This window comes from Canis lupus, chromosome 4 (genome assembly GCF_048164855.1).
Source record: "Canis lupus baileyi chromosome 4, mCanLup2.hap1, whole genome shotgun sequence".
In the NCBI taxonomy this organism is placed as follows: domain Eukaryota; kingdom Metazoa; phylum Chordata; class Mammalia; order Carnivora; family Canidae; genus Canis; species Canis lupus.
This window is the reverse complement of record NC_132841.1, coordinates 30,107,703-30,133,250: the sequence shown is the minus strand read 5'-3', so window position 1 is coordinate 30,133,250 and position 25,548 is coordinate 30,107,703. Positions and strand designations below refer to the sequence as shown.

At 52.1% G+C, this 25,548-nt stretch overlaps 1 protein-coding gene across 1 annotated transcript; it reads right to left on the bottom strand.

The window, feature by feature from the left end:
* Positions 1–10,576: 10,576 nt before the first annotated feature.
* SFTPD (surfactant protein D) lies at positions 10,577–25,186 on the bottom strand. The gene is made up of 8 exons (XM_072823783.1): positions 25,041–25,186; positions 22,830–23,031; positions 16,978–17,094; positions 16,588–16,704; positions 16,171–16,287; positions 15,662–15,778; positions 15,050–15,133; positions 10,577–12,971 (listed from the first exon to the last, which is right to left on the bottom strand). The coding sequence occupies exons 2-8, from the start codon at positions 23,026–23,028 to the stop codon at positions 12,595–12,597; spliced, it is 1,128 nt and encodes a 375-aa protein (XP_072679884.1). The 5' UTR covers positions 23,029–23,031; positions 25,041–25,186; the 3' UTR covers positions 10,577–12,594.
* Positions 25,187–25,548: the final 362 nt, after the last annotated feature.

The window sequence follows — 25,548 nt, the reverse complement described above, 5'->3', positions numbered from 1 at the left end:
CCTCCTGGTGTTGGCTCATTCCTTCAGGGGGGTGGGAGGAAAAGTGTTTGTGGGGTGAGGAAGCGAGAAGAGGCTGACAGTGGTCCAGTTGGTAGCGCAGAGCACTGCACCTGGTCAGAGGTGGCCATGGAGAGGGCCGGGTGAAACCCCTCCGTCTTTAGTGAGTACACCATGGCCCACCAGGGACCAGTGGGGACCCCATCTGTGTCAGAGCAGTAGGCCTCAGCCTCCAGGAGGTGCAGATGCTTGCCCCTCTGGATGCCAAACATTCCTACCTTCTGTGCCTTCCCATGGCTAACCAAGCCCTGTCGATGACAAGGGTACTGATCCTAGTTGTTCACGAGCCACACCACAGAACCTGGCACCACCAGACCATGACACCCAGCAGTCTCCCATGTAGGTCACAGGGGTTAGCCCCAGGAGTCCCCTTATCCTGCCCAAGTGGCTGTGGCCTCCTTGTTACCACCAGGGTGATCCCGAGGACAAAGGGCAGCCTTTCCCTCCTGCAGACTTTTGGCTATGGGTGGATATGGTGATGAAGGCCAGCATCACAGGAGGCTGTGTCCCTCTCTCAATCCCTCCATGCTCAACATCCCCTTCCTCCTGTGACATCCTCATCCCAGCCTCGGTTGACAGGTCCATTATGATAGAGACAAGAGGTAAAACTCCCCAAAGGTGAGTTCACACCCTGTCAACTGATGCAGCATCACTCAAACTCTGGATGTCACCCAGTCAAATGATGCAGTGCCACCCAGTTAGCAGATAAGACACCCCCCCCCTCCCCCCCGCCTGAGCAGGGTTCTGTTGTTGCAGCCTTGGCCAGCAACCTTGCTCAGGACCAGGGATGGTTCCCTGCCACCCCAGCGCAGGTGGAGCTGAGATTTATATAGGGCCCATGCAGCCAAGCGGGAGAGGAAGGTGAATCCCAGCTTCTACGGTACCGCCATTCGCAAAATGAGATTAGGAAATATTCCATGAATGGAACGCGGGCCGCTTTCACCTAATGAAATACTTGTGTGGAAATCCGTTTTCTCTGCAACTGAATTACCAGAGAGAACCCCTTGTACTTCGCAAGGGTTTGGTGAGTATCTGTCGAATGGGTAAGGCGAAGAATCTCCAAATAGATGAGTGGGTGGGACACGGAGGGGTGACTAGAGGGTGAAGTTCTGTCCCTGGTGAGCTCCTGCTGCAGGACTCGTGCTGGAGGCGTGGGCACGGGCAGCGACACGGTGGCAGGACCTGCATCCTTGGCCTCTAACACACCCAGACTGTCCCATCGCTGAATTCTCCGTGAGGCCCACCCCTGGGCACATGCCTGGGCGCCGCGAGACAAGTGCTATAGTGACGCAGAGCAGAAGGGCTCTCTGTTTTCACTCCCAATCCCACTGCTTACCCAGGGCTTGGGAAAGTGCTTACAGCTTAGGGGCACTCCTGGAGCCGTAGGTATGACAGCTGGGAAAAGGGAAGACCGGACGCTTTTTAGAAGGAAAGAAGATACACGTATGACAACCCCGGGCAAGAGATTTTTCTATCAATAAGCATGAAAGGTGCACCTGAATTTTCTCCTGGCCGAGACAAAAATGAGAAAACAGATGCCCACCAGGTATTTCCTCCTGATTTATGTGAGAGGGAGGGGTCACGTCTACCCCTGGTTTATACTGGGTACAAAGGAGAGTATCTCTAGCTGGAAAGCAGTAGAAGGTACAACCGTGCATTGCACGTGGGCTCGTTCCCCAGGATGCACGGATTGGCTCCTAAGCCAGGGAAACGCAGGAAAAAAATCTACAGGACAAGCTCAGGTTCTTCCATTGTCCTTTCAGGATTCCTCTTGGCTTCTTCCCTGATCTAGAACCTGACCATCTTTCCAGGGCTCCTCTCTCTAAAGAATCCCCTTGCTGCCGTTCTTCCCTCAGTCTAGACCTGGGCCCCCACCCGCCCTCCCCATACCGTGCGTATCAGCAAGCAGTGGGGGGCCGGCAGGCTGGCTCCAGAGGAGGGGGAGCTGATTTACAGATACAGGATCTCACAAGAGTCCCAAGATACAACTTGCACTTCCTCCAGGCTTCCCAGGACCTGGGACAAGAGGGAAATTATGGATTCGCGGTGACTTGCCCGACAGTCTCTCTCAGTCCCCCAGGGCCGAGGGCCTGCAGTTCCCCTTGCTCCGGGGCAGGCAGTGACTGGTATCTCCTGCACAAAGGATGTAACGAAGCGAGGCGCTCCAGGGACAGACTTTTAGGGGCTCCAGGGGGCACATCCTCGTGAGCCCTGTTGTTTGTTCTGATGCAGCGGGAGTCTCAGCCATAGCATTCCCCAGGTTGGCTTTTGGGACCAGGGAACTGGGAGACCTATCCAAGCTGCAGTCGTCCTTTGCTGCCTCTTGCAAACAGTAAGAACCTGAAAATCAGGCCTCAGAGCATTCCCGGAAAGGAGGCTGGTGTCCAAACCTCTGGAGAGCCCTGGCTCCGAGGTCACACCCAGGGGAAGAACAAGGCCTAGGTCTCCGTGTGCTGTTGCGACTGCAGGAGAGGCGCCTTGGCGGGTGGGAAGCTCAGGATTTGCAAGACAGAGACTGCGGTTTGAGGTTAGTTCCCTGACAAGGCGCTGAGGGGTCTGTTGGCTCTCTGGGCCTCAACCTCCCTATCTGTAAATTGGTCTGTCGCGGCTTCTTCTCTTTGAGTGTTGTCTGAAGCAAAGGTGACATAGGGATTCAGCTCCGCAGCACCGATTTCACGAGCAAAGCTGCAGGATCGGAGAACCGTTGTCAAGTTTTGGTTTCGTGTCAATCACTTTTGTCCAAAAAAAGGACACAAATCATGGCCTGAACGCTTAGCACCTATTTCTCAAGTCCTTAGAAAGCCAGTATGAGTGAGTTAGAACAGCAACTGGTCCTTGTTCTCAAAATGGGAACTTTGAATCTAATTTACATCTGCAGGTCAACGGTGTCCGGTGGAAGCATAGACGCGGCCAATGTAATTGCACTTTGCTTCCTGGGCCTGCAGGAAAACAACCACCAAAGCTCACAACGTGCAAGGCCCGGGCTTCAGCCTGAGTTTGGCTCCTGCAATTTCAGGGCCTTGTTCCTGCAGGACGATCTTTCTTTGGAGTCCCACAGCTCTGCTGGTCTCCCTCCAGCCGTGCCCCAAGCCAGCGGAAGGGGAACTCGGGGTACCAGCTGAAGGCCTGGCTTTGGCATTTCTCAAAGCCCCTTCCTGCCTGGAACCAGCCCGCACCCCTTCTCTGCAGCTGTCAAAGATCCCCCAGCGGCAAGGGTCAGTCAGACCACGTGGCATGCAGAGAGCCTCTGACCTGGAATGTTGTTTGCTCATGACTGTGAACTGATCCGGGGTTCGGAACTTGCCAGGAATCAGGGACTTCCTTCTCATTAACCAGGAAGGGTTGACTGTCACTGTGGGCCTTGACCTTGGAGAGGTTGGGAAGTGGATTGTGCAAAAGCGATGCTGCCCTGGGACCCTGAGTGGCTGATGGAGTGCTGGAGAGATGGGAGGAGCTCCGGGCTTGGAGTCTGGGAAGGAGTGCTCGCCACCCGGGCAGCAACCTGTGACGGGAGGAGACAGTGTCTCCAGCTGTGGACCAGAGGTTTGTCCAGGCAAACACAGGTGTCATGCTCTAAAAAAGTGGGTGCAAAATAAATAAATAAATAAATAAATAAAAATAAAAATTAAAAAAATAAAAATAAAAAAGAAGTGGGTGCAAGCAGCCATTGATTAGCTAAACCAGCGCCTTGGGCTAGGCTGGCCACTGCCACCCCGGGGTCCGGCGTGCTCTGTCCTGGGAGGCAGAGTGTTTGTGCCATGTTGTGCAGCCCTTCGGAGTAGTGACCAGGAGAACTGCCTGGGATGCTTGACCAAATCATAGGATCTCAGCTCCACCCTGGATGAGGTGAATCAAACCTTCAGGAATCTGTCATTTTCTGGAGATCCCAAGCAAGCCACGTGAAACCACTGGCCCTAGAAATATGGTCGCTTATGGGGCTTTCTGCCTGCATCTCACCTTTGTGGGGAGGCCTAGAGCCAGGAAGCCAGGACTTCTCCATTCCGTGCAGGCCCTTCATGAGGTGGTGATGGGGGGGGGGGGGGGCACTTAACTCCACACTGTCAGAGACCAGATAATGTCCCTCTGTGATCAATGCCCCACTGGTGAAAAGCAACTGCTGACCCAAATCCTTCCCTATGCATTTCCAGAGCCCGACCTTCCAGGGTGCGACTTCAGGGAGTGGGTCTGGGCCTGGAACGGCTCTGAGGAGCCTCAGAGAAGGTGAGGCGCTGGGCAGGTGAGACTCTGTGTACATGGAATTGTGTGTACGTGGATTGGGGGGTATTTATACTTATTTTTGTGCCTGTGTGACTGTCTGTATGGAAACCAACAGACTCAGTGTTCGAAAGCCCCGGCATCCTGCCATGAGGGAGCTGGGCCTGCCCCCGAGCCTGTGTCCAGGCCTCTCTCTGCACGCCCCTCACTAAAGAGCATCAGCTTGGGGTGATTCCAAGGGCTCTAAGTGAGGTGTGTGGGTGCTCAGACATGGACAAAGGGGTCCATGAGTGGCCCTGGGCTGTGCTCAAGAGAGATTGTCTGGGTGCTAATGTGATCCTGCTCCCCGGCCAGGATTTGGATGATTTGTCACCATTATCCCCCACCTCCCTGCAAAGTCCTTACCCGACGACTGAATCTAAGTTTGCCTCAAACCCAGGCACCATCACAACACTTCATTTTTATTTTCTTGTTAGCAATTCTAGTCACCTGAAATCATCTCAACCATTTACTTGTTCAAGTTCTAGCTGTGAAGTGGGTGCCTGGGTGACGCAGTTGGCTAAGCGTCTGCCTTTGGCTCAGGTCATGATCCCAGGACCAACAATCCCACGACCGAGTCCCATCTTGGGGAGTCTGCTTCTCCCTCTGCCCTTCCCTCCTGCTTGTGATCTCTCTCTCAAATAAATAAATAAAATCTTTTTATTTATTTATTCATGAGAGACACAGAGAGAGGCAGAGACACAGGCAGAGGCAGAAGCAGTATCTCCGCAAAGAGCCTGATGCGGGACTTGATCCAGGACTCCAGGATCACTCCCTGAGCTGAAGGCAGACGCTCAACCTCTGAGCCACCCAGTGCCCCAAATAAAATCTTTTTTTTTTTTTTTTAATTATATCTGTGAAGCAAAACCATTAAGACTTTGGATTCAAACCCTGGCACTACCACCTTGGAGCTGTGTGACCCTAGGCAAGTCACACACATTCTGAGTCTGAGTTCCCTTCTGGTAAAACTAGGATACTAACTGTGGCCACCTCACGGGGTTGTTCGGAGGGATAAATGTACTGACGCAAGTAGGGCACACAGGGCGGCCCTGGCCTGCAGTCACTGCCATGCAAACGTTCATTCCTGCTGCAGTTGTGACTGTCACAACACTGGACCATTCCCGCTCGCCATCCCAGGGCCCGGGAAAGGGCTGGAAAGCACGTACAGTCAGTGGCTGTTGAATGAACAAGTGAATAACTGAATCTCAGCCCTGTCCCAAAACGTGTGACCCGACCTCCTGCCCTGGAACTGGACTCCAGAGAGAAGCAGCCAGACTTGGTTTGAAACATGGCTCTGGGCCCACAGCCTATGGCCGCCTGCTGCCCTCTGCTGTCTGTCCCTAAGAGATTCCTGGGCAGCAAAGAGTGGAGGGTGGTGTGGGGTGTAGGTTAGGCCCCTTAGACAAAGGAGCCCTTTGTCTGCAACTTGAGGCCTCCTCCGTCTGCCCGTCTGCTAGGCCTTTCCTAAGCGCCTCTACCCTTTCCGGCCAGATCCCGACGCACACTCCCTCCGGGTGACCAGGGTCCAGCAAGCCCTTGCACTGCTGAGATTCTCCGCTGCTTGTCCCTCCATCTATCCCATTCCCAGACCTGCCCGGGAGTTCTTCAGGGCAGGACCCGTGTGCCACCCCCTCCTTGTCTGCCCACCTCAGATGGCTGCGTCCAGGGCAATTTCAGGGACAGGACTGCATGGCTCACCCTTTTGAGCCTGGGTTTGTGGGCCTCTCACCGCTCCCCATGGACTTTCTGGGTACCTCCTTCGAGTCCAATCAGAATCAAGCCCAGCATTGGGGTTTTTATTCCCCGTCCCCTGGCCCAGCATCAGCAAGGAGGTTCACCTGGGATTTGGTGAACAAATTTGTGGTGGTGGTGACACCCCGCCCCCCATCCTCAGGACTGAGGATTCAGGCTGAGGATCTGTACCTCAGGAGACTTGAGAGACTGCCCGGGGACCCTTGGGCACCAGAGAGGGCCCAGCACACGGGCCGATGGGGATGCCCTGTGGGTCTCAAAGGGAGAAGGCAGTGCTGGGCTGCTGCCGGCCAGTCCGTGTGGTAGTTCGTCCTCCTAAAGCTGGAAGCCAGGCTCGTGGGAGCACAGAGCCTTGCAGGGGTCCCCGAAACCCTGGGGGCCTCCTCCGTGCTGCGCTCCCTGGGGTCCTGCACAGCCGGGCCCTCCTATGGCAAGAGGGGAAGCGCCCCCCTCTTCCCCTATGTCTGGGGAGGACAAAACCCTTCAAGCACATCCTACTCAGCCCGATGAGACCCTGAAAGCCCTTGGACCCTGCTGTTACTACCCAGGGATCTGGACGGTGTGTGGAAAGGCCCGACTGTCCGCCCCTGCCCGGTGCTCCCGACAAGTCCAGCTGCCTGTTCGCAGAAGAACCTACGGCCTCTGGGCAGCGCGGGGGGCTCAGCCCGCCTTCAGCCCAGGGCCTGATCCAGGAGACCCGGGATCGAGTCCCACGTCGGGCTCCCTGCGTGGAGCCTGCTTCTCCCTCTGCCTGTGTCTCTGTCTCTGTCTCTCTCTCTCTGTCTCTCATGAATAAATAAATAAAATCTTTAAAAAAGATTTTTTTAAAAAGGTCAATTGTATGGTGCATGCTTTTTTTTTTCTTATTTAAATTTATCAAGATGTATTTTTCTCATTCGGCTTTAAGATATCTGGTTTCTCCGTTAATTTCTAATTTCTATCATTTTTATTGATTTTGTATTTCATTAGTTTCACTTTGTTTTGTCCTTCCTTTGCTTTTTGCTGTTTGAAAATTTTGTTTTAGAAAGATGAATATTTGGTTCGATTATTTTCAGTTCACACATAAAAATTTTTTTTGTAATAATGAAAGTAAAGTATATATCCCTTGAATATAACTCTCGTCCATAGATTTTGGGACACTTGCTGTTGTTAGATTTAGCTTTTTTAATTTTTATTTTCTTTTTTAAGATTTTATTTATTTATTCATGAGAGACAGAGAGAGAGAGAGGCAGAGACACAGGCAGAGGGAGAAGCAGGCTCCGTGCAGGGAGCCCAACGTGGGACTTGATCCCGGGTCTCCAGGATCAGGCCCTGGGCTGAAGGCGGCGCTAAACCACTGAGCCACCTGCACTGCCCTAGTTTTTTTTTTTTAATTACTACTAAGATTTTGCTTTTTGTGTGTGTGTTTCAATACTATTAGACATCAGTATTCCTTCTTTTAAGAATTTTTTTCTTCTTATTCTTATCCCATTTTTCCTTATTCATCAGTTTCTTATTGTTTTTTCTCTTATGTACTTTGCAAATAAATCAACACTTTAATTTTCATTATATCTTGGGTTTTGCTTTTTGGCAGAGAAGTTTTATGTATTTTTTTGTGTTGGTCTGATTTATCAATATTATTGTTTTGGGTTTTCTTCTCTGATACCACTCTTAGATAGCTCTTTTCCTCTCCAAGACTATAGAAATCATGGCTTACATTTTCTTTTGATTTTGATTGGTATATGTAAGTAAAAGAATCTGATTTTATTTTTCCTCTAAATGTTTAACCATTTACCTCAGCATTAGTAACTGAGCAATCATCATCTTTCTACTATTTTGATACTCTATTTTCATCATGCAAGGTTGATATATATCCTTGGACCTGTGTTTGGGCTTGGTGGGTTTTTACAATGCTGTCTCTATTTCTGTGTCACTAATACACTAAGTAGGTTAGCTTTATACCTTTTAATGGGGCACCTGGGTGGTTCAATCAGTTAAGCATCTGCCTTCAGCTCAGGTCATGATCCCAGGGTCCCAGGATTGAGCCCTACACTGGGCTCCCTGCTCAGTGGGGAGCCTGCGTCTCCCCCTTCCTCTGCCCTCTCCCTACTCATGCTCTTTCTCTCATGCTTTCTCTCTCTCAAATAAATAAAATCCTTTAAAAAACTTTTTAATGTAAGATGACCAAATCCTTTCTCATTATTTTTTTAAGATTTTATTTGAGAGAGAGACAGAGTACATGCACATGTGAGTGGGGGAAGGCAGGGAGAGAGACAGGGACAAACAGACTCCATATTGAGTGCAGAGCTGGATGTGGGCCTTGATCCCAGGACCCTGAGATCATGACGTGAGCCACCCAAGCATCCCCATTCTCATTATTTTTTAATTTTTCTCACTGTTCTAGGATGAGGACAGCTTAGGAACAACTCTTTCCTAAGAGCTTGGGAATCACTTGATGAGATTCTCATAGGACTTGGGATGGAGTCTTTGCTAAACTCACTTCCCTCTGGGTGGGTGGGCAAGGGTGGGTAGGCATCTGGGCGGCCAAGTAGGAGGCTGGCTCAAAACCCAGCCCCAGTTTTTCCTTCCCCTTCATACCTTGCCCCTGCAGCCCTCTGGTCACAGAGTGCCTGTGTTCGGTCCCAGGCTGCCACCTGACCTTTCGGCCCTGGCCTAGGCTCAGCCACTCACACCTGAAATGCAGTGTTCAGGGAACTTGTAAAAGGTCAGAAAGCCTGGTGGTGAAAACACAGTGCACTTTCCTCAGATCAAAGGGCCTGGAAGTATCTTGAAAACACTTTATTTATCCCTACACACAGACTTGCAAGTGGGAATTAAGGATTTCATTCACTCAACTCTTTCATGTATTTACTCCATTCATTCTGTCGATGTACTAAAAAATATGCAAAGTACCATTTTCCCCAGGCAGGGCCCTCATGAGTCGCTCTGTCCCTCAAAGTTGTCTGAGCCAGGGAGTCAGAGAGACTACACTGGTTAAGTAAATGGAAGGCACTGAAGGCAAGGCCAGGCAGCTACTCTTCAAGGTGTCATGGAGAAGGATGGGCTGCAGGTGCGGCAATAACAACCCCCAAGTCTCACTTGGAGCCCAAGTGGGTCCATGTGATCCCCTTGGGTCCACAAGGGCGGTTGTTCTCCTTGAATTTGCTCAGGCTTCCAGGATGCCAGATTGTACCGTAACTTTATAGCCACCAATGCTTCTGCAATCATAGTGACAGCAGAATAGAGGGCATTTGAGGAACGTGCGCCGGTCCTCATCTGCGTCTACCCAGAGGTGACACATGTCCCAGGCCTGCCTTCGTAAGACCTCTCTTGTTGAAATATTGGTGGGAAACAGTAGAATCAACAAAATACCTGCTATTAGCCCTCCAGAGGCCTCAGTATCACAGGTGATTCTCCTGAACAATAGTGAGAGTCTGAGCAGCCTGGTGATTGCACAAGGAGACAACTCCCTATTCTCCTGGCTAAGGGCTTTAGAGCCACCCGCTCCTTCTGGATCTACTTATGGAGGATCTCGATTGCCCATTGCTGGAACACATTCCACAGCTTATCTCTAATGTTATGGATGTGCGGGGTGCAGCATCTAGGAGAGCATAACCAGCTATTTTCATCTCTGAATCCAGTGCCTGAACAAACACTTGACATATAAATTCATATTTTACTGCTCCTGATAGATACTTGCTTTCTCTGCTCTTGTAGATAAGACATAGGTAGCTTGAAAAATCAAGCACACTGTTAACTTTGGGTTATGGACATCCAGAAGGTAAGAGTGATGGAGAATGCCCTCGACGTAAGCAACTCCACTTTTTTATAAAAGCAATTCCATTTTATGTCAAGGGAATTCAGAACAAAGCTAGGATCCTGAAAAAGCAAACATCAGAGGGCTTCCCACTGGCTGTTCATCGTGGGATGTGGGCTGGTTTGGTGATGGGAGGGTTGAGAACCAGGGGATGACTTGAGAATCCTCTATGAAACTGAACAGGGGTTTGCCTATGAAACGGCTGTGGTTTCCCCGTCCAGACATGGAAGGATCCCAGCCTGCTAGCACGAGGTCACCTGAGACGTGAGAGTCACGACATGTCCCGAGAATGTAAGAATCACATAGCCCTGGATTCAGTTGGCACCTAGGCTACGAAACCAGGACCATGGTTACTATAGCTGGGATAGAGCCAATAATGTTTAAGACTCGTGTTGATTTCTGCCTGTGATATAAGTGCAAAGAAGGCCTCTTCCTTGTTCTTGGTGCCAAAGAACAAACCAGGCCCCTGTGGCCCCACAGTGCAGATAGATCCTCTTCTTAGGGTTTGGGTATCTGCATCCCCAGCCTTCAACACTATAGATTTCTTTCCTTCCTACTGAGTTCTGCACTCTTTCTGCACTAAGAAATAGGCTTAGGACTTAAGCGTAGCAATGCGTAGAGCGTCTGCCCAAACTACCATGACCTTACATGGATCCCAGTGGCCATATTGTCCTGTGTGGTCCCAACCTCCAAGTTTAGGTGATTGAACCAGAGGCAGGCATCTGAAAGAGATTTATTTTTATAGGATTTTTGAATTGCTTATCAAGCAAGAGTTTCTAATCTCTGTGTGGCAATCTCTGTGACACATGTTTCCCCGTGCTGGGCTGTCAAGGGCCTGGGAAGAAGAGGAAGCTGATGTGGAAGGAGGAAGAGGCAAGGATCCGTGGGGTGGGGTGCAGAAGCCAGGGAGACAGCACGATGCTGCCTGTGGTCTCCCTGTCCTCCTTGGGCCAATTCAGGACTCTCTGTTCTTAGAAGAAATGTTCCTATTTTGCTTAAAGCTAGATTCAGTTGTTTTTCTTACTTGCAATTTTTTTTTTTTTTTTAAAAAGGTCTTTCTAAGCTCCCTCAATGAGTGTGTCCAGGTGTGGCCTCTGTGCTGGAGAGTTGTTTACTCTTAGTGTGGAACTGACTTACATTCAGAAGCTGCCAGGAATTGGGGATTTCTTTAGTGACAGGAGAAAGATCTTGGCAGAGAGCCTGAGCTGCATGCTGATGGAAGATGAAGCTTTTGTTTTCAGGCATGTTGTTCTATGTATGAGATGTGGCGGTAGGATGTTGAGCAGAGGACCTGGGGGACCCATTGAGGAAGGGCCAGAAAGGGCAGATCTCATGGTCTCTGGGAACAAAGGAGAGAGTGGTTGGCTTTCTACCCAGGGACGACATTTTTTGCCCTCTCCTGTGAGCCTATGCTTCATCCAGGTGTCATTCCAATCTCTTAAGCATGGGTGTCATTTACATTTTTGGTAGTACTTGTCATGATGAGCACAGGAGAATGTATGGAAGTGCTGAATTACTATATTACACACTTGAAACCAATATAACACTGTATGTTAACTAACTAGAATTAAAATTAAAAACTTTTAGAAAGAAAATACAAAAAAAATTTTTTTTGCAATAGTGTGTCAATAAAATTGACTAAATTGATACAGAGGCCTTTGGCCTACAAACTTACAGGCCAAAAGTGTAAGCTTTGAGGTCAAATGACTTTTGTCATAACTGAGCTGTAGTGCTGGCATTGCCTGTGGCCTCGCCACCCCCTGCTCGCTCTGTGTCCTGGTTTCCATAACTGTAAAATGAGGAGCTAGACTACAGTTGCAGTAATATAGTAATTTGACTAGATTCCCTCTGGGGCAGAGTGGAGAAGGAACGTTTCTGGAACTGTGAGGCCAGACGGCAGTTGGGGATAAATGTGAGCATGGTCGGACTCCCTCCATGTTTGAGATTTCAGGTCGATCTAGGGCTGTGGGGATGGAACTCCCTTCTGTAAACGAAGAGACAGTTGAATGATACAGGGAGAGAGAGAGAGAGATCCTGGGTCCTGCAAGGATGAGGCCCAGGCTCCCCGCATAAGGCCGTGCAGTCAGGGGAGGCAGACGCTCGCTGCCAGGTCATCTCACTGTGCTCTGCTGCTTCCTGGGCTCCAGCCTGGAAGCAGGAGGCTGCCACTGAGGCCTAAGCGCCCCAGGGCTCCAGCTCGCATTGGCTGGAGGAGCCTGGGGTTTAGGGAGGTCCCCCAAACAGGGCCATGCATGTGGGAGCCGTCAGGAGAAGGAATCCGAAGCCTTGGACAGAATGAGTTCCACCTGGAGCGAGAGTCAGGCCAGGAGAGAACAGAGGGGGAGCAGAGGCCCCCTCTCCGTTCAATGGTCAAGGGGGGGAGGCGGGAGGAGCGAAAGAGGCTGAGGAGGCTGAGGACAGGAAGCCAGAGGCTGCCCTGGAAGCTCAGAGGAGGAGGAGTGGAGGCCAGGGTGCCGCCAGCTGGCCAAACCTGGCCGACAGCTGGAGGAAGAGAGGAGAGCCACTGGATTTTGCCACCGGGAGGTCTTGGGGAGCCAACTTTATTCCTTGCAACTGGGAAAGCAGCGGGCCCTTCTTCCTCCAGCAGGTGTCCCACGCGTGACGCTGACGCCGGTGGCCGGGAGCGGCGTGCAGGGCCAGCCTCCTGGCCTCCCCGCCGGCCGGGCGCGTGCAGGTGTGGGCCGCTCGGGCCAGGCCCCCCGCACCCCCCGGGCTCAGAACTCGCAGACCACCAGGCGCTGCTCCCCGCAGACCTTGTCGTTCCACTTGCCGTTGGTAAAGATCTCCACGCAGTCCTCCGAGCCGCCGTTGTCATTGGGCTCCCCCGGGGCCCAGTTGGTGTAGACCAGGGGCTCCCCTGAGGGGTAGGTGAACGTGCCCTCCTTCCTGGCGTCCGTCATGCTCAGGAAAGCAGCCTTGTTCTGCACGGCGACCAGCTGCTGCAGGGCCTCGTTCTCGGCGGCCGAGCGCGGGGAGGCCACCTGTCCCCCCGCCTGCGTACACAGCTGCTGTGCCTCTTGGAAACTCTTTTCCACGCCCGCCGCCTTGAAGATCTTCTTCCCGATACCCCGGCCGTCGGGGAAGAGGTCCACTAAGAGAGGAGGGGAGGCAGGTGGGGCGTGGCGGCGCCGGCCGGCTCAGGGCCTCCCAGGCCTCCGCGCCCCAGCGGAGCCTCCACCCCAGGCCTCCCCCGGGGGGTCAGAGCCCCCCTAGGATGACAGCGAGGCGCTTGGTTCCCGGGCAGCCCTGACTGGCAGTGCACCCCGGGCAGGGTCCTGTGGCCTGCAGCTATAGCGGAGGACACTGGAGCTCAGGGAGGCTGAGTAAGAGGCCCAGGGTCACCGGCCCATCACATGCAAGGTTAGGGTTAACCCTTGTTTGCTGGGACACCAGAGCTGGACACACCCCTTCTGCTTCACCCCACTTTGTGTGCTGGGGCCAAGGGGGATTGGGAGGACTTTGGCCGGGGACATGACAGCGTGGCAGCTGGAGCAGTTTCTGAGAGTGTGAGAAACAGACCTTGCGTAAGGGGGTAAGGGGGGGCCTGAGAGCCCCAGGGTGCTAATCCCTGCACTCACTGCAGCCCCACACTGGCTCCTTGGTGCCCAATGGGCCCTGCCCCTAGCCAGTCAGCCTCCCCCAGGGTGCGGGGTCCCAGGGGGATGAAGCCACCCAACAGATGGCAGGGGGCAGAGGGCATCAGTTCTGGGAGAGCCCCATTTGGGAATCAGAAGCCAGGTGTCCCACCCCGGCCTGGCAATGGCTTCTAGGGGGGCAGGAGGAAGCTACTTCCATTTCAGGGTTTCTGATTCTTCGTTTCTAAAGCGGGGGCCCACTTCACAGAAGCATCACCCTCGTGACATATCAAGTACGTCTTCCCATCCCTTTGGCTTGGGGCTCAGGCGTGGAAATCTTCAGGGCTCCCTCGAGGGCTGTGCCCTGGCCTCCCCGGGCTGCGAGGGCTCAGGCTGCTCCCTGACCCGCTGCCCTTCTCTGAGTAGCTTCCACACAGGCTCAGGATGGCTCTCAGAGTACCCTGGACAGGACCAGGGCAAGGGTCCGTGAGCCGTTACTGGGTTTTATGTTCCCGGCACTCGAACCCTGTGAATGTCCATGGCAGCACCAACCATCCAGATGCACATGCACACACCTGCTCGTGCTCACGTATGTCATGGTGCGGGGTCAGTGAGGCCTAGGGCCGGTGTCCACACATGTGGCCGGTGCCCAGGGACACGTTCACCCTGGTTTGCAGCAGAGTGAACACGCACAAATACGTTTGTGGAGGGAGGAAGACTACACAATACCTAAAACTCTCATCCTTGCGACTTTGGTACTTAAGGGCCATCCCTGCGTCCTACTCAGTCGGGCCCCCCTACCCCTTCAGAAAACTCCTTTCTCTTTTGGATCAGGGAGGTTGGATGAATGATGTAGACTCAGGGAGAGCAGAGGAGGAGGAGGGGCAGCCAAGGACTGAAGGGGGTTCCGAAAGGCACAGGGCACTCAGGGGTGTGCTCCTGGGGACCCCTGACTCTGCAGCATTCCAGGGTCTAAGAATCTCTGCTCAAAATACCCAAGGACCAGAATCAAGGGCATGTCCAGGGTGAGGTGCTTCATGGCCACACAGCAAGGCCAGGCCCCCACCAGCCTTGAGCCCCAAGTTCAGGATCCCAGCCCCAGCTCTCAGGACAGCGTCTGGCTTCTCTGCTGCCTTGGGCTGTGAAGCAACATCTCTGGGCACTCACACCCCGGGTCCCACAGATGTAAGAAACACCTCCAGGTTTGGGGTCCAAGGGTAGGCAGGAATGAGGGTCTGCTGAACTGCACAGGGCTCAGGGCATTGACCGGGTCACAGGTGGCTATGATGCTGGGGGGGATCCTGGACCTGGATAACCTCCACCATACTTCCGTCACCCCACTGAACTGGTGATATGGGCACATCCTCCTATTTGTCTCTTGTATCTACTTCCAGATCCTGGAGTATGTGGCTGCACTGCTCTGTCCCAGCCCTATTCTCAGCCCCGGACCCTGCCCCAGAGCCAGGCCCAGCCCTAAATATGATCGCAACCCATTCCAGTTCTAGACCCAAGCCCAGCCAATGCCAAACCAAGGCCCAGACCCAGTTGAGGGCCTAGCCTTGGTGCCTGGCTTGGTTCAGGTCCAGGAACTTACCTTTCCTATACTGAGACAAGGCATTCTGGAGGTTTTGTACCTGTTGCTGTAAGGCCTCCACCTGCTGCCTCAGAGCAGTGATGTCTGCAGAAGAGAGAGGCCGAGGGAAGGTAAGCCCAGCATAGCCTGGGATCAGCTCAGAGCCTAGGCCTCAGGGAAGGGTGCCCAGGTGCAGGTGCAAACCGGGGCGGGGCAAGGAGCCGGGATGGGTCGTTAGAAGCCCATCTGCTGACACAGCTGATCCCTGTTGGCCCCAGATTTCCTGTGGCTTCTACTATGAACACACTGGTGAGTAGGTCCCTGTGCCTCATGGACACTAAACCCCATGACACTTCCCATCCACTGGGGTATTTGATACTCAAAGCTATCCTTTTCATTGGGAAGGGGAATATGCTTTCCCCAGTTGATCAGATGGAAAAGCTGCCTGGGGGTTTTAGCCTCACTCCTAATTCTCCGGCCTTCCTGCCAGCTAGCTTTCCTGCTTTCCACCCACTTCCCATGCCTAATGGGGCTGAAGTCCAAGAAGATAGGCTGTCCTGATAGAAAGAGTGCCACCTCCCTCCCCCTGCCCCCACCCGTGGGACCTCCCGAATCTGGCAGATACCAACTTACCCGGAAGCCCGCTCTCTCCCTTTGCTCCTCTGTCCCCAGGAGCACCTCTGTCCCCCTTCAGTCCAGGGGACCCTTTGGCACCTGGAGGTCCCGGCGGGCCCATGGCTCCAGCAGGTCCTGGGATCACAGAATTGCTGGGTGAGCTCTGTACACGTTTTCCAGCATTTTTACCCTTCCCATATCTGGACTGTCCAACCAGCCTACAGCACCCCTTCCCCTATAGACTGCTCCCACAACCCAGCCAGGCACCCTCTCCACACACTGCCCTAGCACCCAACGACCAAACTCCAGCACCCATACTGTCGCTGTTGCTCACGAGTCACTCTCCCTGGATGCAGATGGCTCCCAGGGCCCAGCAGTCACCCTCCTTGAACATAGACTCTCCCGCCTCCCAGTAACACCAGCTCTGACACGATAAGTGGTGGTGGTGGAGGGGTGGCCATCCACAGACAGCGTCAGGGGGGACACAAGAGCACTGGAGCCCAGGCCTCACTCCCTCCATCACTCACCTGCTTCCCCAGCAACTCCAGGGGCTCCACGCTCACCAGGGGCACCTGTCTCTCCTTTAACACCTGTGGGGCCTGTCATCCCTGCAGACCCCTGCTTGCCAGGCATACCCACTTCTCCTAAAGAAGGAACAAATTGGGACAAGTGCTGCTGAGAGTGTGTTCAGTAGTGGAGGTTTCACCCACTGCTCCAGGGGGACAGAGACCTGGGGAGAAGGTGCTCCTTACTGGGGTTCCTCCATGGAGGTGAACAGGAAAACACCATCCATGTGGGAATGTGGGGGGAAGAAGCCACGATATGGCCTACCCAAGGCTGACAGTCTGGGCTTTTCCTGCTACTCTGAGCTTGCCTTAGGTCACCTCCTGGACCATCACTATATTCCTTCTCCCTCCCAGACCAGCCGCATAGCAACCACCTACCTTTGGGCCCAGCCTCTCCTTGTGGACCTGGTGGGCCTTGAGGTCCTACATCCCCTTGCTTCCCAGCTGGGCCCTCTCTGCCAGCTGGACCAGGCATACCTCGAGGTCCTGGAGGTCCTGGGGAAAAGGACCGGCCTAGTCAGTGACTCTAAATTGTATTGGAAGTGGGAGTACATGAGAAGATGAGAGGAATGATAGAAGTCAGAGAGGCAGCAGCATTATAGAAGATGATGCCAACAGTAGTTCTAGTACTCCCTGAAATAACCCAGAACCACCTTCAGAACAGCCTTCTGCCTTCTTCTTGGGATGGGATCTGTGCACATCTATCAGCAGAGCCCAGTGGCAGCAGCACCACCTGCAGGCATCTGCATTCTGTGCCCAGCTGCTCACCGGATGGTCCAGAGTCTCCCTTCAGTCCAGGCTCTCCAGCAGAGCCATTGTCTCCTTTGGGCCCAACTGGGCCAGCTGGTCCAGGCATCCCTGCTCTCCCCACTGCTCCTGGCGAACCTGTAGTGGCAGAAGAGATGGGTATAAATCTGGCCTTAGTCCCAGGAGGTGCCAGCTGCCTGTACAGTCAGGCCCCTTGCATGCCTTCAAGGTTCTACAGGGTGTGGACATTCCATCTCCATACTCCTTGGTCCAATTGTGGTCCAGGAAATGGGTGTCCACATCTCCATTTTACAGGTGAGAAAATTGGCTGGCCACAGTTGGCTGTGGATTCAAGCTAAGACTTATCTGACTTGGCTTGTCCATAGTATTTATAGCAGGCAATTTGTCAGCATTTTTAACAGGCAATCGATCAGCATTTACTGTTGATCATGGACTCTTCTCCCCATCCCAGAACTAAAGTTCACATCAAAAACGACACCTGGCACTAATCATCAGGGAAATGTAAATCAAAACTGCAGTATCACCTCACACCTGTTAGAATGGGTATTATAAAAAAAGACAAGAGATAACAAATGTTGGCCAAGATATGGAGACAAGGGGACCCTTGTGCACTGTTAGTAGGAACATTAATGGGGTGCAGCCACTGTGGAAAACAGAATGAAGCTTCAAAAAATTAAAAATAGAGCTGCTATGTGATCCAGCAATTCCCCTTCTGTGTATTTATCTAAAGAAAACCAAAACACTAATTCAAAAAGATATCTGTACCCCCGTGTTCACTGCAGCATTGTTCACTGGGCCATTACAATAGCCAAGACATGGAGATGGCTTAGAGCCTAGGTGTCCATCGATGGATGAACGGATGGAGAAAAGGCAGGTATACACACAATGGAATATTATTCGGCCATAAAAAAAGAATGAAATCTTGCCATTTGCCATAATGTGGATCGATGTTCAGGGCGTTATGCTAGATGAAATAAATCAGACAGAGAGAGACAAATACCATACGATTTCACTTATATGTAGAAACTAGATAGATAAGCCAAACAACAAACAAAAACAACAAACTCATAGAGAACAGATTGGTGGTTTCTAGAGGTGGGGTTGGGAGGTGGGCAGAAAGGCTCGTGGTGGTAAAAAGGTACAAATGTCCAGTCATAAAATAAGTTCTGGGGATGTCATGGGCAGCATGGCGACTAGAGTTAATAATACTGTATTGTATATGTGAAAGCTGTTCAGAGAGTAGATCTTAAAAGTTCTTATGGCAAGAAAAAAAAAACGTACTCTGTGTGGTGATGGACTTTGACACGACTTCTTGTGGTGATCATTTCACAATATGTGCAAATATTGAATCATTATGCTATAGATTGGAAACTAATATAATGTTATATGTCAGTTATACCTCAATTAAAAAAGAAAAAGCAATGCAATATGCTCTTGAACCTAGAGGAAAGAGACCAAATTATGACCTAATGTGCAATGTGATCCGGTTTCATAAGTACCTACACGTGCATGATGTGTGTGGGGCATGTGCACATGTAGGACCCATTGGAAAGACCCAGGAAAAGTATATACAAAAGTGTTTTACCAGTTGTTCCTTCCCTAGTGACACAAGATAATTTTAACTTTCTTCTTATTGTTTCTTTAGTGACCACATATTATTTTTGTATTGGAAAAATGATCAAGCATTTTTAGAAAGACGTGTTACCTCCAGAAAGGCTGCCAAGGTCTGAGGTTACTCAAGATTTACCCCCAAAAGACTCATGGGGGCAAATGGCTATCAGTGCTTAAGAGTTCTGAGATTGAGCCCTGCCTCAGGGCTCCCTGCTCAGTGGGGAGTCTGCTTCTCCCTCTCCCTCTGCACCTCCCCCATGCTCGCTCACTCGCTCTCCAATAAATTAATAAAATCTTTTTTTTTTAATCTTATACTTGGTTCTCATTTGCTTTTTTCTTTTTCTTTCATTCTTTCTTTTTCTTTCTTTCTTTTTTAGTGAGATGAAATTCATATAACATTAACCTTTTCAAAGCACACAATTCAGTGGCAGTTAGCACACTCACCATGATGCACAACTACCTCCTCTACTGAGTTCAATATCATTTTGTCTCCCTTGAAAGAAACTATAGCCACTAAGCCACCACCCCCAATTCGCCCTCCTCGTAGCCCCTGGACACCACTACTCTACCTTCTGTCTCTATCTCCTATTTTGGACATTTCCTATATATGGAATCATGCAACATATGACCCTTTGCATCGGGCTTTTTTAACTTGGAGTGACGTTTTTGAGGTCATCCACTTGGCAGTGTGTCTCAGTGCTTCGTTCCCTTGTATGGCTGAGTAATGTTCCACCGTATGGACAGAACACATCTCGTTCATCCATCCACCTGTTGCTAGGCATTTGGGCTATTGTGAATAAAGCTGCTATGAACATTCATGTGCAAAAAGAAATGACACTTGACAGGTGGGGCTGACTTGTTCATTCACTTACTTGTTCACTAAGAAACCATCTATGGAATATAACCGTGTGCTCAGTGCTGGGCGAGATGCAAATATCAGCACCAGACCCCGGTCTGCATGGGATGTGTAATAGGATTTTCAGCTGTGAGGCACAGGTAACGAGTGAAGAGGACAATTCACAAGGTGTCCCTCGTCCCATCACATCATCACCCCAACCCCAGCACACACACACGCCCAGAGCTGTCTTCCCAAAGGAAGAAAAGGGACTTCAGAGCAAGGAAGATTTAGAGAGACATACAGAGGAAAAAATGACATTTCAGACTTGGATACCATGCTCCCAGGGGAAGGAGGGACCAGACCTGCCTGAGCAAGAGCATGCTGGTAGCCAGGGACTGCTCCCTGGAATGGGTTGCTGAGAGGCTCTGTGCAGGGCATTGTGTCCTGCTTTTGGTTATGATCCTTACTGGGAAAGCAATGGAAGCATAGAGGGTTACAGGATGGGTCCCACATCCCATATCCAGCAGGGCACTGTGCTGGGGTGGAGATGTCCTACCCCTAGGCTGAGCCCCTCTTGGGCTCCACCCTGGCTGGGATGGCGGCAGGTAGAAGGAGCAGTAGAGGTTTCCCATCCATGATGTACAAGCCCTGGAGGCCATGAGAGGGGACACCCTCTTCAACGGCAAGCCCCCATCCCTCCTAAAGCACTAATTTTGCATCCTAGTGTCCCCCAAAGGCCAGCCCTGTACCATAATGCCACCTGAAGGGAAGCTTTAAGGACCAGCAATTTGGCCAGTCTTAACTGCAGTAAATCCCTTCTCCCTTTCATTCCACATTCCTTCATCCCACAGGTACTCGCTGAAACTTCTGCTGCACAGAAAACACCATCCTCAATGGCGGGACACAGCAGTGAAAGAAGCAGACCCCAAATCAGATCCTTCCTCATGGAGCTTAAACCCAATTGCATAGAGACAGATCCTAAAAATTAAAGTGTACAACATATGGTCTATTAGATCAGAATAAGTGCCACAGAGAAAAAAAAAGGCACAGAGAGGGTCATGGTGGGGGGCGGGGGGCTGTTTCTTCTAAGGAAGGTGGTCAGGGCCAGACTAGTGGAGAAGGTTGTCTGTGAGAAGTGACCCACAGGGACAGCTATGGGGAGACAGGGAGAGGGCCCTCATTCATCAGAGGCCCGAGTGTGGTTAGGGATCAGCAAGGAGCCAGGGTGGCCGGAGTAGAAGGAGGTGAGGTCAGAGAAGTAGCCAGGGGTGGAGTGTCCTAGTGGGCTGCTGAGGAGTATGTGGTTTTGTTCCAAGGGAGATGCACACCCCTGGAGGGACACTTCTGCTGAATCCTTCTGCAAAAGACTGCAGGAATCTTGGAGGTGTTGAGGAATAAGGGGACTGTCCTGGACATAGAGCCCCCAAAGCCAGGTGGGGTCTTACTGGCCCTCCATGATACGCCCGAGGCATTACCACAGCGACCCGACTCCACTCTCCACCTCTGCTCTAGGCTCTCCTCTCTCTGGCCCATCTTGCCCTTTCCAGCAGGTCCTTGGAACCTTGCGCGTCTGCAGGGGACGTTGTCATAAACGCACACTGTGGCCCCAGCCACACTTACTTGGGTAGAGATGCCGAGGTGCTCCAAGCTCTCCGGGGAGTTCCCAGACCCACAGTGGTTGAGCGACTAGCGCACCTGCAGTCCAGGAGCCAGAGGGCAGCCTGGTCCCCTTGGTCCCCCTAGTCTCCAAGCACCGAACTAAGGCCGGGCTTGGAATGTGCACAGGGGTGGGAGGAGGCATCTGCGTGCCAGAGGTAGGTCTCAGCCACGCTCAATGCTGCGGGGTCACAGGGGGACTATAGGAGAGGGCCCCTCTGAGGGCTAGAGAGAGTGAGGACTCTCCAAGATGCTGACCCTTGAATACTACCGTTCTTCGGAGTGCACGTCCAGGTGGCCTTCCCCCCAGGCCCCTGGCCATTCACGTTGGGAGCCGCTCCCTGAGTATAAAGGATGGACAGCTAGACAGATGAGCGCTTGTCCCTTACCCTACAAAGCCTGGGGACGTTACCCATTCTTTCCAGCTTAAATGTTCTTAGTTTCCATGGGACACCTGGGTGGCTCAGCGGTTGAGCATCTGCCTTTGGCCCAGGGCGTGATCCCAGGACGCTGGATCGAGTCCCACATCGGGCTCCTTGTGGGGAGCCTGCTTCTCCCTCTGCCTGTGTCTCTGCCTCTCTCTCTGTGTGTTTCTCTCATGAATAAATAAATAAAATCTTTAAAAAAAAAATGTTGTTAGTTTCCTTCCTCCCCAAACAAAATGCAAAGTCCTGAAAGATAAAGACCACAGTAGATCCCTCCATAGCTCTAGCCCAGCACCTGGTGGGGGCGGGGCGGGGGAGTCCCCTGTTGTCCTAATTGCCGGTTCACTGAATTCTGACACTTTGCCACCAAGACCCAGATCCTTCTTGGATAATTCCCTTAATAACCAGTACCTTCGGGAACCTCACAAGACCTCACCCGATGGGTCCAGAAAGAAGGTGCAACTTGATCCTAACAACTTAACAAAAAATAAAGCCTTGGCTCAGTTATTTGTCACTTTGTGAGAGATCTCATTCCCACTTACAGATGAGCAAACTGAGGCTCGGGGACCCTGGCTTGTCCTAGGCTGGGTCCCTGCTACGGAGCTAGAGCTAGCAGTCCGGCACAGATCGGCCTGATGCAGAGGCCCATGTCTGTTCCCCCTCAGATGGGCTGTCATCTGGCCCCTCTGTCACAATGTTCTCACCTGCCAGATAAGAGTCATATGTCCTTTGTAAGACTTTTGGGAGGGTTAAATCAATGACTCAGTGCACACCCAAGCATGAGGTTGGACAAAGAAATGTGAGCTCCCTTTCGTTCTCTCCATAATGGTATCAGTGCAAATCCTTTTGATCAGACCGGAGTATGGGGCCACAGAGCCTCTTTCTTTCCCATCCTTCATGCAATATTAAAAGTTTTTAACACCTCTCACAGACACCATTTCACCTAGATGACTGACTGTTAAGTCCTGGAGCAGGTTCTGGAGAGCCACAAAGTCCATGGACCCACAATTTCCTCATTCTCGCAGTGGGAGGAATCAGAAGACTCCAGGGGAGGAGTCAAGGCAGCTGGTCATGGAATGAGGCACCTGGGAGCTCTGGGCAGTCAGTCATTTTACAACTGGTAAAGCAGTGCTTTAGAAGGACCAAAAAAAAAAAAAAAAAAAAGAAGGACAAAAAGCCTGGGGGAAACCCAACCCCTAGAGAGGAGGAAGTCCAAAGTCCACCTCCGAGCCTTCCACGCAGAACGGCCAGCATTTCTGGGTTGGTTACAATTACAATACCTACCGCTTTCCACCAGGAAAAGCCCATGGTCCCAGCCCTACCTGGATCTCCCTTCTCGCCCCGGGGGCCCTCTCTCCCATCCCGTCCATCGCGACCAGGCAGGCCATTCTCCACGGGGTTACACATGACCAGGGTGCAGGTGTTGGCTGCTGTTCTCTGGGAATAGGTCTTCACTTCTGCTCCCAGTGGCCTCAGGGGTTGTGTGAGCAGGATCAGCACGGAGAGAGGGAGGAGAAGCATGGTCTAGGCAGATGAACAGAAAAAGAAAGGACATGCTCTTGGTCCTAGGACCTGGGTTAGGGCTTGGCCCAGCTCCTGAAGGTCAGGAGAAGCACCTCTCCACCTCCCCTCCCTCGTGTGGGGCTGAGAGCAGCAGGGCTCCCAAAGCACATTAGGGCCCAGGGGGGCATATGGTCTGGCCCAGGAGAGCATGAGTTATCCAGATGGAACTCGTGACATGGGTTGAGAGCAGTAGCCAGCTAGTCTCAGATGCCCCATGTTGCCTTTTCTTGGGCCTTCCCGAGGGCACTGTCATTGGCACAGGGGCTAGGATATAGAATTCCTCACTGAGGCCCATGTCACAGCAGGAGGATTCACTGGGTCGTTCTGGGAAGGACCCTTCCCCTCTCTGGACCCCTCCTCTCTGTTTCTACTACTAAAGTGGTTGGCTTAGCTCTGACAAGGCAAAGCGGTTCCTCCTACTGGCTGCCTTGGCTAACCAGCACTCGTGGGGTCGGCAGTGCTATTCTGAAAACCAGTCCAAGTCCTGAACACTGAGTGATGTCCGTCCTGAGCCCAGGATGGGTATGTGGTTGCATGTTTGCCAGGTGACTTGCCATCCCTGGGCTAGACATTGTCTCCATAAGGGAATTCTCACAGAGAATGCAGGTGAAAGTTCTCAGAGATGCTAAGTTAGCAGCGGGAGAGCCCCTGGGACAGGTACCATTCTGCTCCGATGACCAAAGAGAACTTGAAAGAAAGGCCTCACAGAGCAAGGGGACATGTGAAACGGGTTCAGTCTAGGGAAGGCTAGTTTGGGGATAAAAACGAGCAGGGGCCCAATAGGGCATCCAGTTATCATCTGACCGGTACCTGGGGACTAAGTGAGACCAAGACGGGTATAGGGCCAGAGTCACCTCCAGTATTGGGCTTCTTTCCTCTCTCAGAGAGAAACTACAAAGTTATGAGCACAGAAAGAGCTTGTTGGAGGGGCAGGGGCTGGGCACAAAGCCTGGAAGAGGGGCTCACCAGACAGGCTGAGGTGCTGGCAGGGAAGGGGCTTTCCTGGCCCGAGAAGTGCCTGCCACAGCTGCTGGTAATTCTGGGCGAGATGATCCCTATTGTTCAGTACCCTCTTTCAGCTTTGAATTCACCTCTTCCTTGGGCATCCTGGGAGCTCTAGAAACACCCAGCTGAGCTCCCAAGCCAGCGGCAGCTGCTTCGCTGCACTTGTGGTCATGAGCACCAAAGGGCCCAGACCGGAGCAAGGGCACTATCCCCTGGCCTGCAGCTACCTCACCTCCGGGGCCCTGCACCCCGAATCTAGGGAAGTATGAAAAGCAACAGGCAGTCTGCCCCCACCCCGCCCAGTTCAAGATGCCACAGAAGGCATCACTGCCCACTGTAGTGGAAGGCAGCTAACTCATTGGCTTTCAGAGCCGCAGCAGCCCCCTCAACCCCCAGGGCTCATGCCAAACTTTCAGATTAAGATTTTTTTCTTTTCTTCTTTTTAAAGAAAATGACTCCTCTGAAACTTGGTTGGAAAATTTGTGACTTAGTCCAGTAAGTCTAGTTTTGAAAGTAAAACATCTGAGTCTAAGAAAGAAGTATGATGTCCTTGCCCCGCAGGCAGCTGATAACCTGGATGGGCTTAGAACCCGGCTTGTGGAGACCTGGCCTGTTTCTCCCCTACCACTGTTCTTTCTGAAGAAATCAGAAATGGAGAGGAACTAAGGGAGAAGGTGAACTTGCACTTCCACTGGGGCTTCCAGACAATGGTGTCTGGGGTCTGAGTGGGTGTCATCCAGCTGATGCACCTTCCCCCAGCCCAGAGAGCACAGGGAGCATTGAGAGGCTCCCTAAGAGCACTCCTTGTTACCCTCCTCCGCCCCCCGCCTGCCATACGTCCTAGACCAGAACAGCTCCACAGACCCTGCTCCACAGCACCAGTAGGATAGAGGAGCCATAGGGGCAGGGAGACAGTCACCGGGTATTGGGCAAACAGAATGAGGGCAATGGACAGAAACACTCACGGTTGCTTCTTCTGGGACTCCAGGACCTCCAGGCCAACTGGCCTTTCCTTGGCAGGTACTGGCTATTTATACCTGCCTTGTAACCTGAGCCGCCCGGCCCTGGTCTTCTAAGAGCTCTTTTCAAGAGGTGGGGCAATTTCTTCCTTGTTGACTCACTCTCACCCCCACCAAGGTTCTGGAAACTTGCCACCAATATTCGTTAACACTACACACATATTGCCTTAGAGTTTAAAGAGCACCCTCAGTCTGTGACCTCACCCGTACCCCACCCTGAAGCCCTGTGAACTGAGGGGCATCATCAGTGTCTGTATTTTAGAGATGTCCAAAAATCTGAGCTCCAGGGAAGACCAGCACTTGCACAATGGTCTACACCTGTTGCAAATGCAACCCGCATCTATGGATTCCAAGATCCAGGACCCGCTGTGCCCACTTCTCTTCCTCTTTCATCTCAACGGTTACTGCCCAGATATTGAGAAAGAGCTGGGAGCTCCTTGGCATATCTGAGGAG

Bases quoted from the DNA above. Each gene is read 5' to 3' on its own strand.
- SFTPD (XM_072823783.1), bottom strand. From the start codon at position 23,028: ATGCTTCTCCTCCCTCTCTCCGTGCTGATCCTGCTCACACAACCCCTG. The intron at 16,288-16,587 runs GTAGGTGGTTGC...TTCCTTCTTTAG, and splicing joins AGGAGAGGCTGGGCCCAAAG to GAGAAGTGGGTATGCCTGGC. The intron at 15,779-16,170 runs GTGAGTGATGGA...CTGTGATCCCAG, and splicing joins TGGAGTTGCTGGGGAAGCAG to GACCTGCTGGAGCCATGGGC.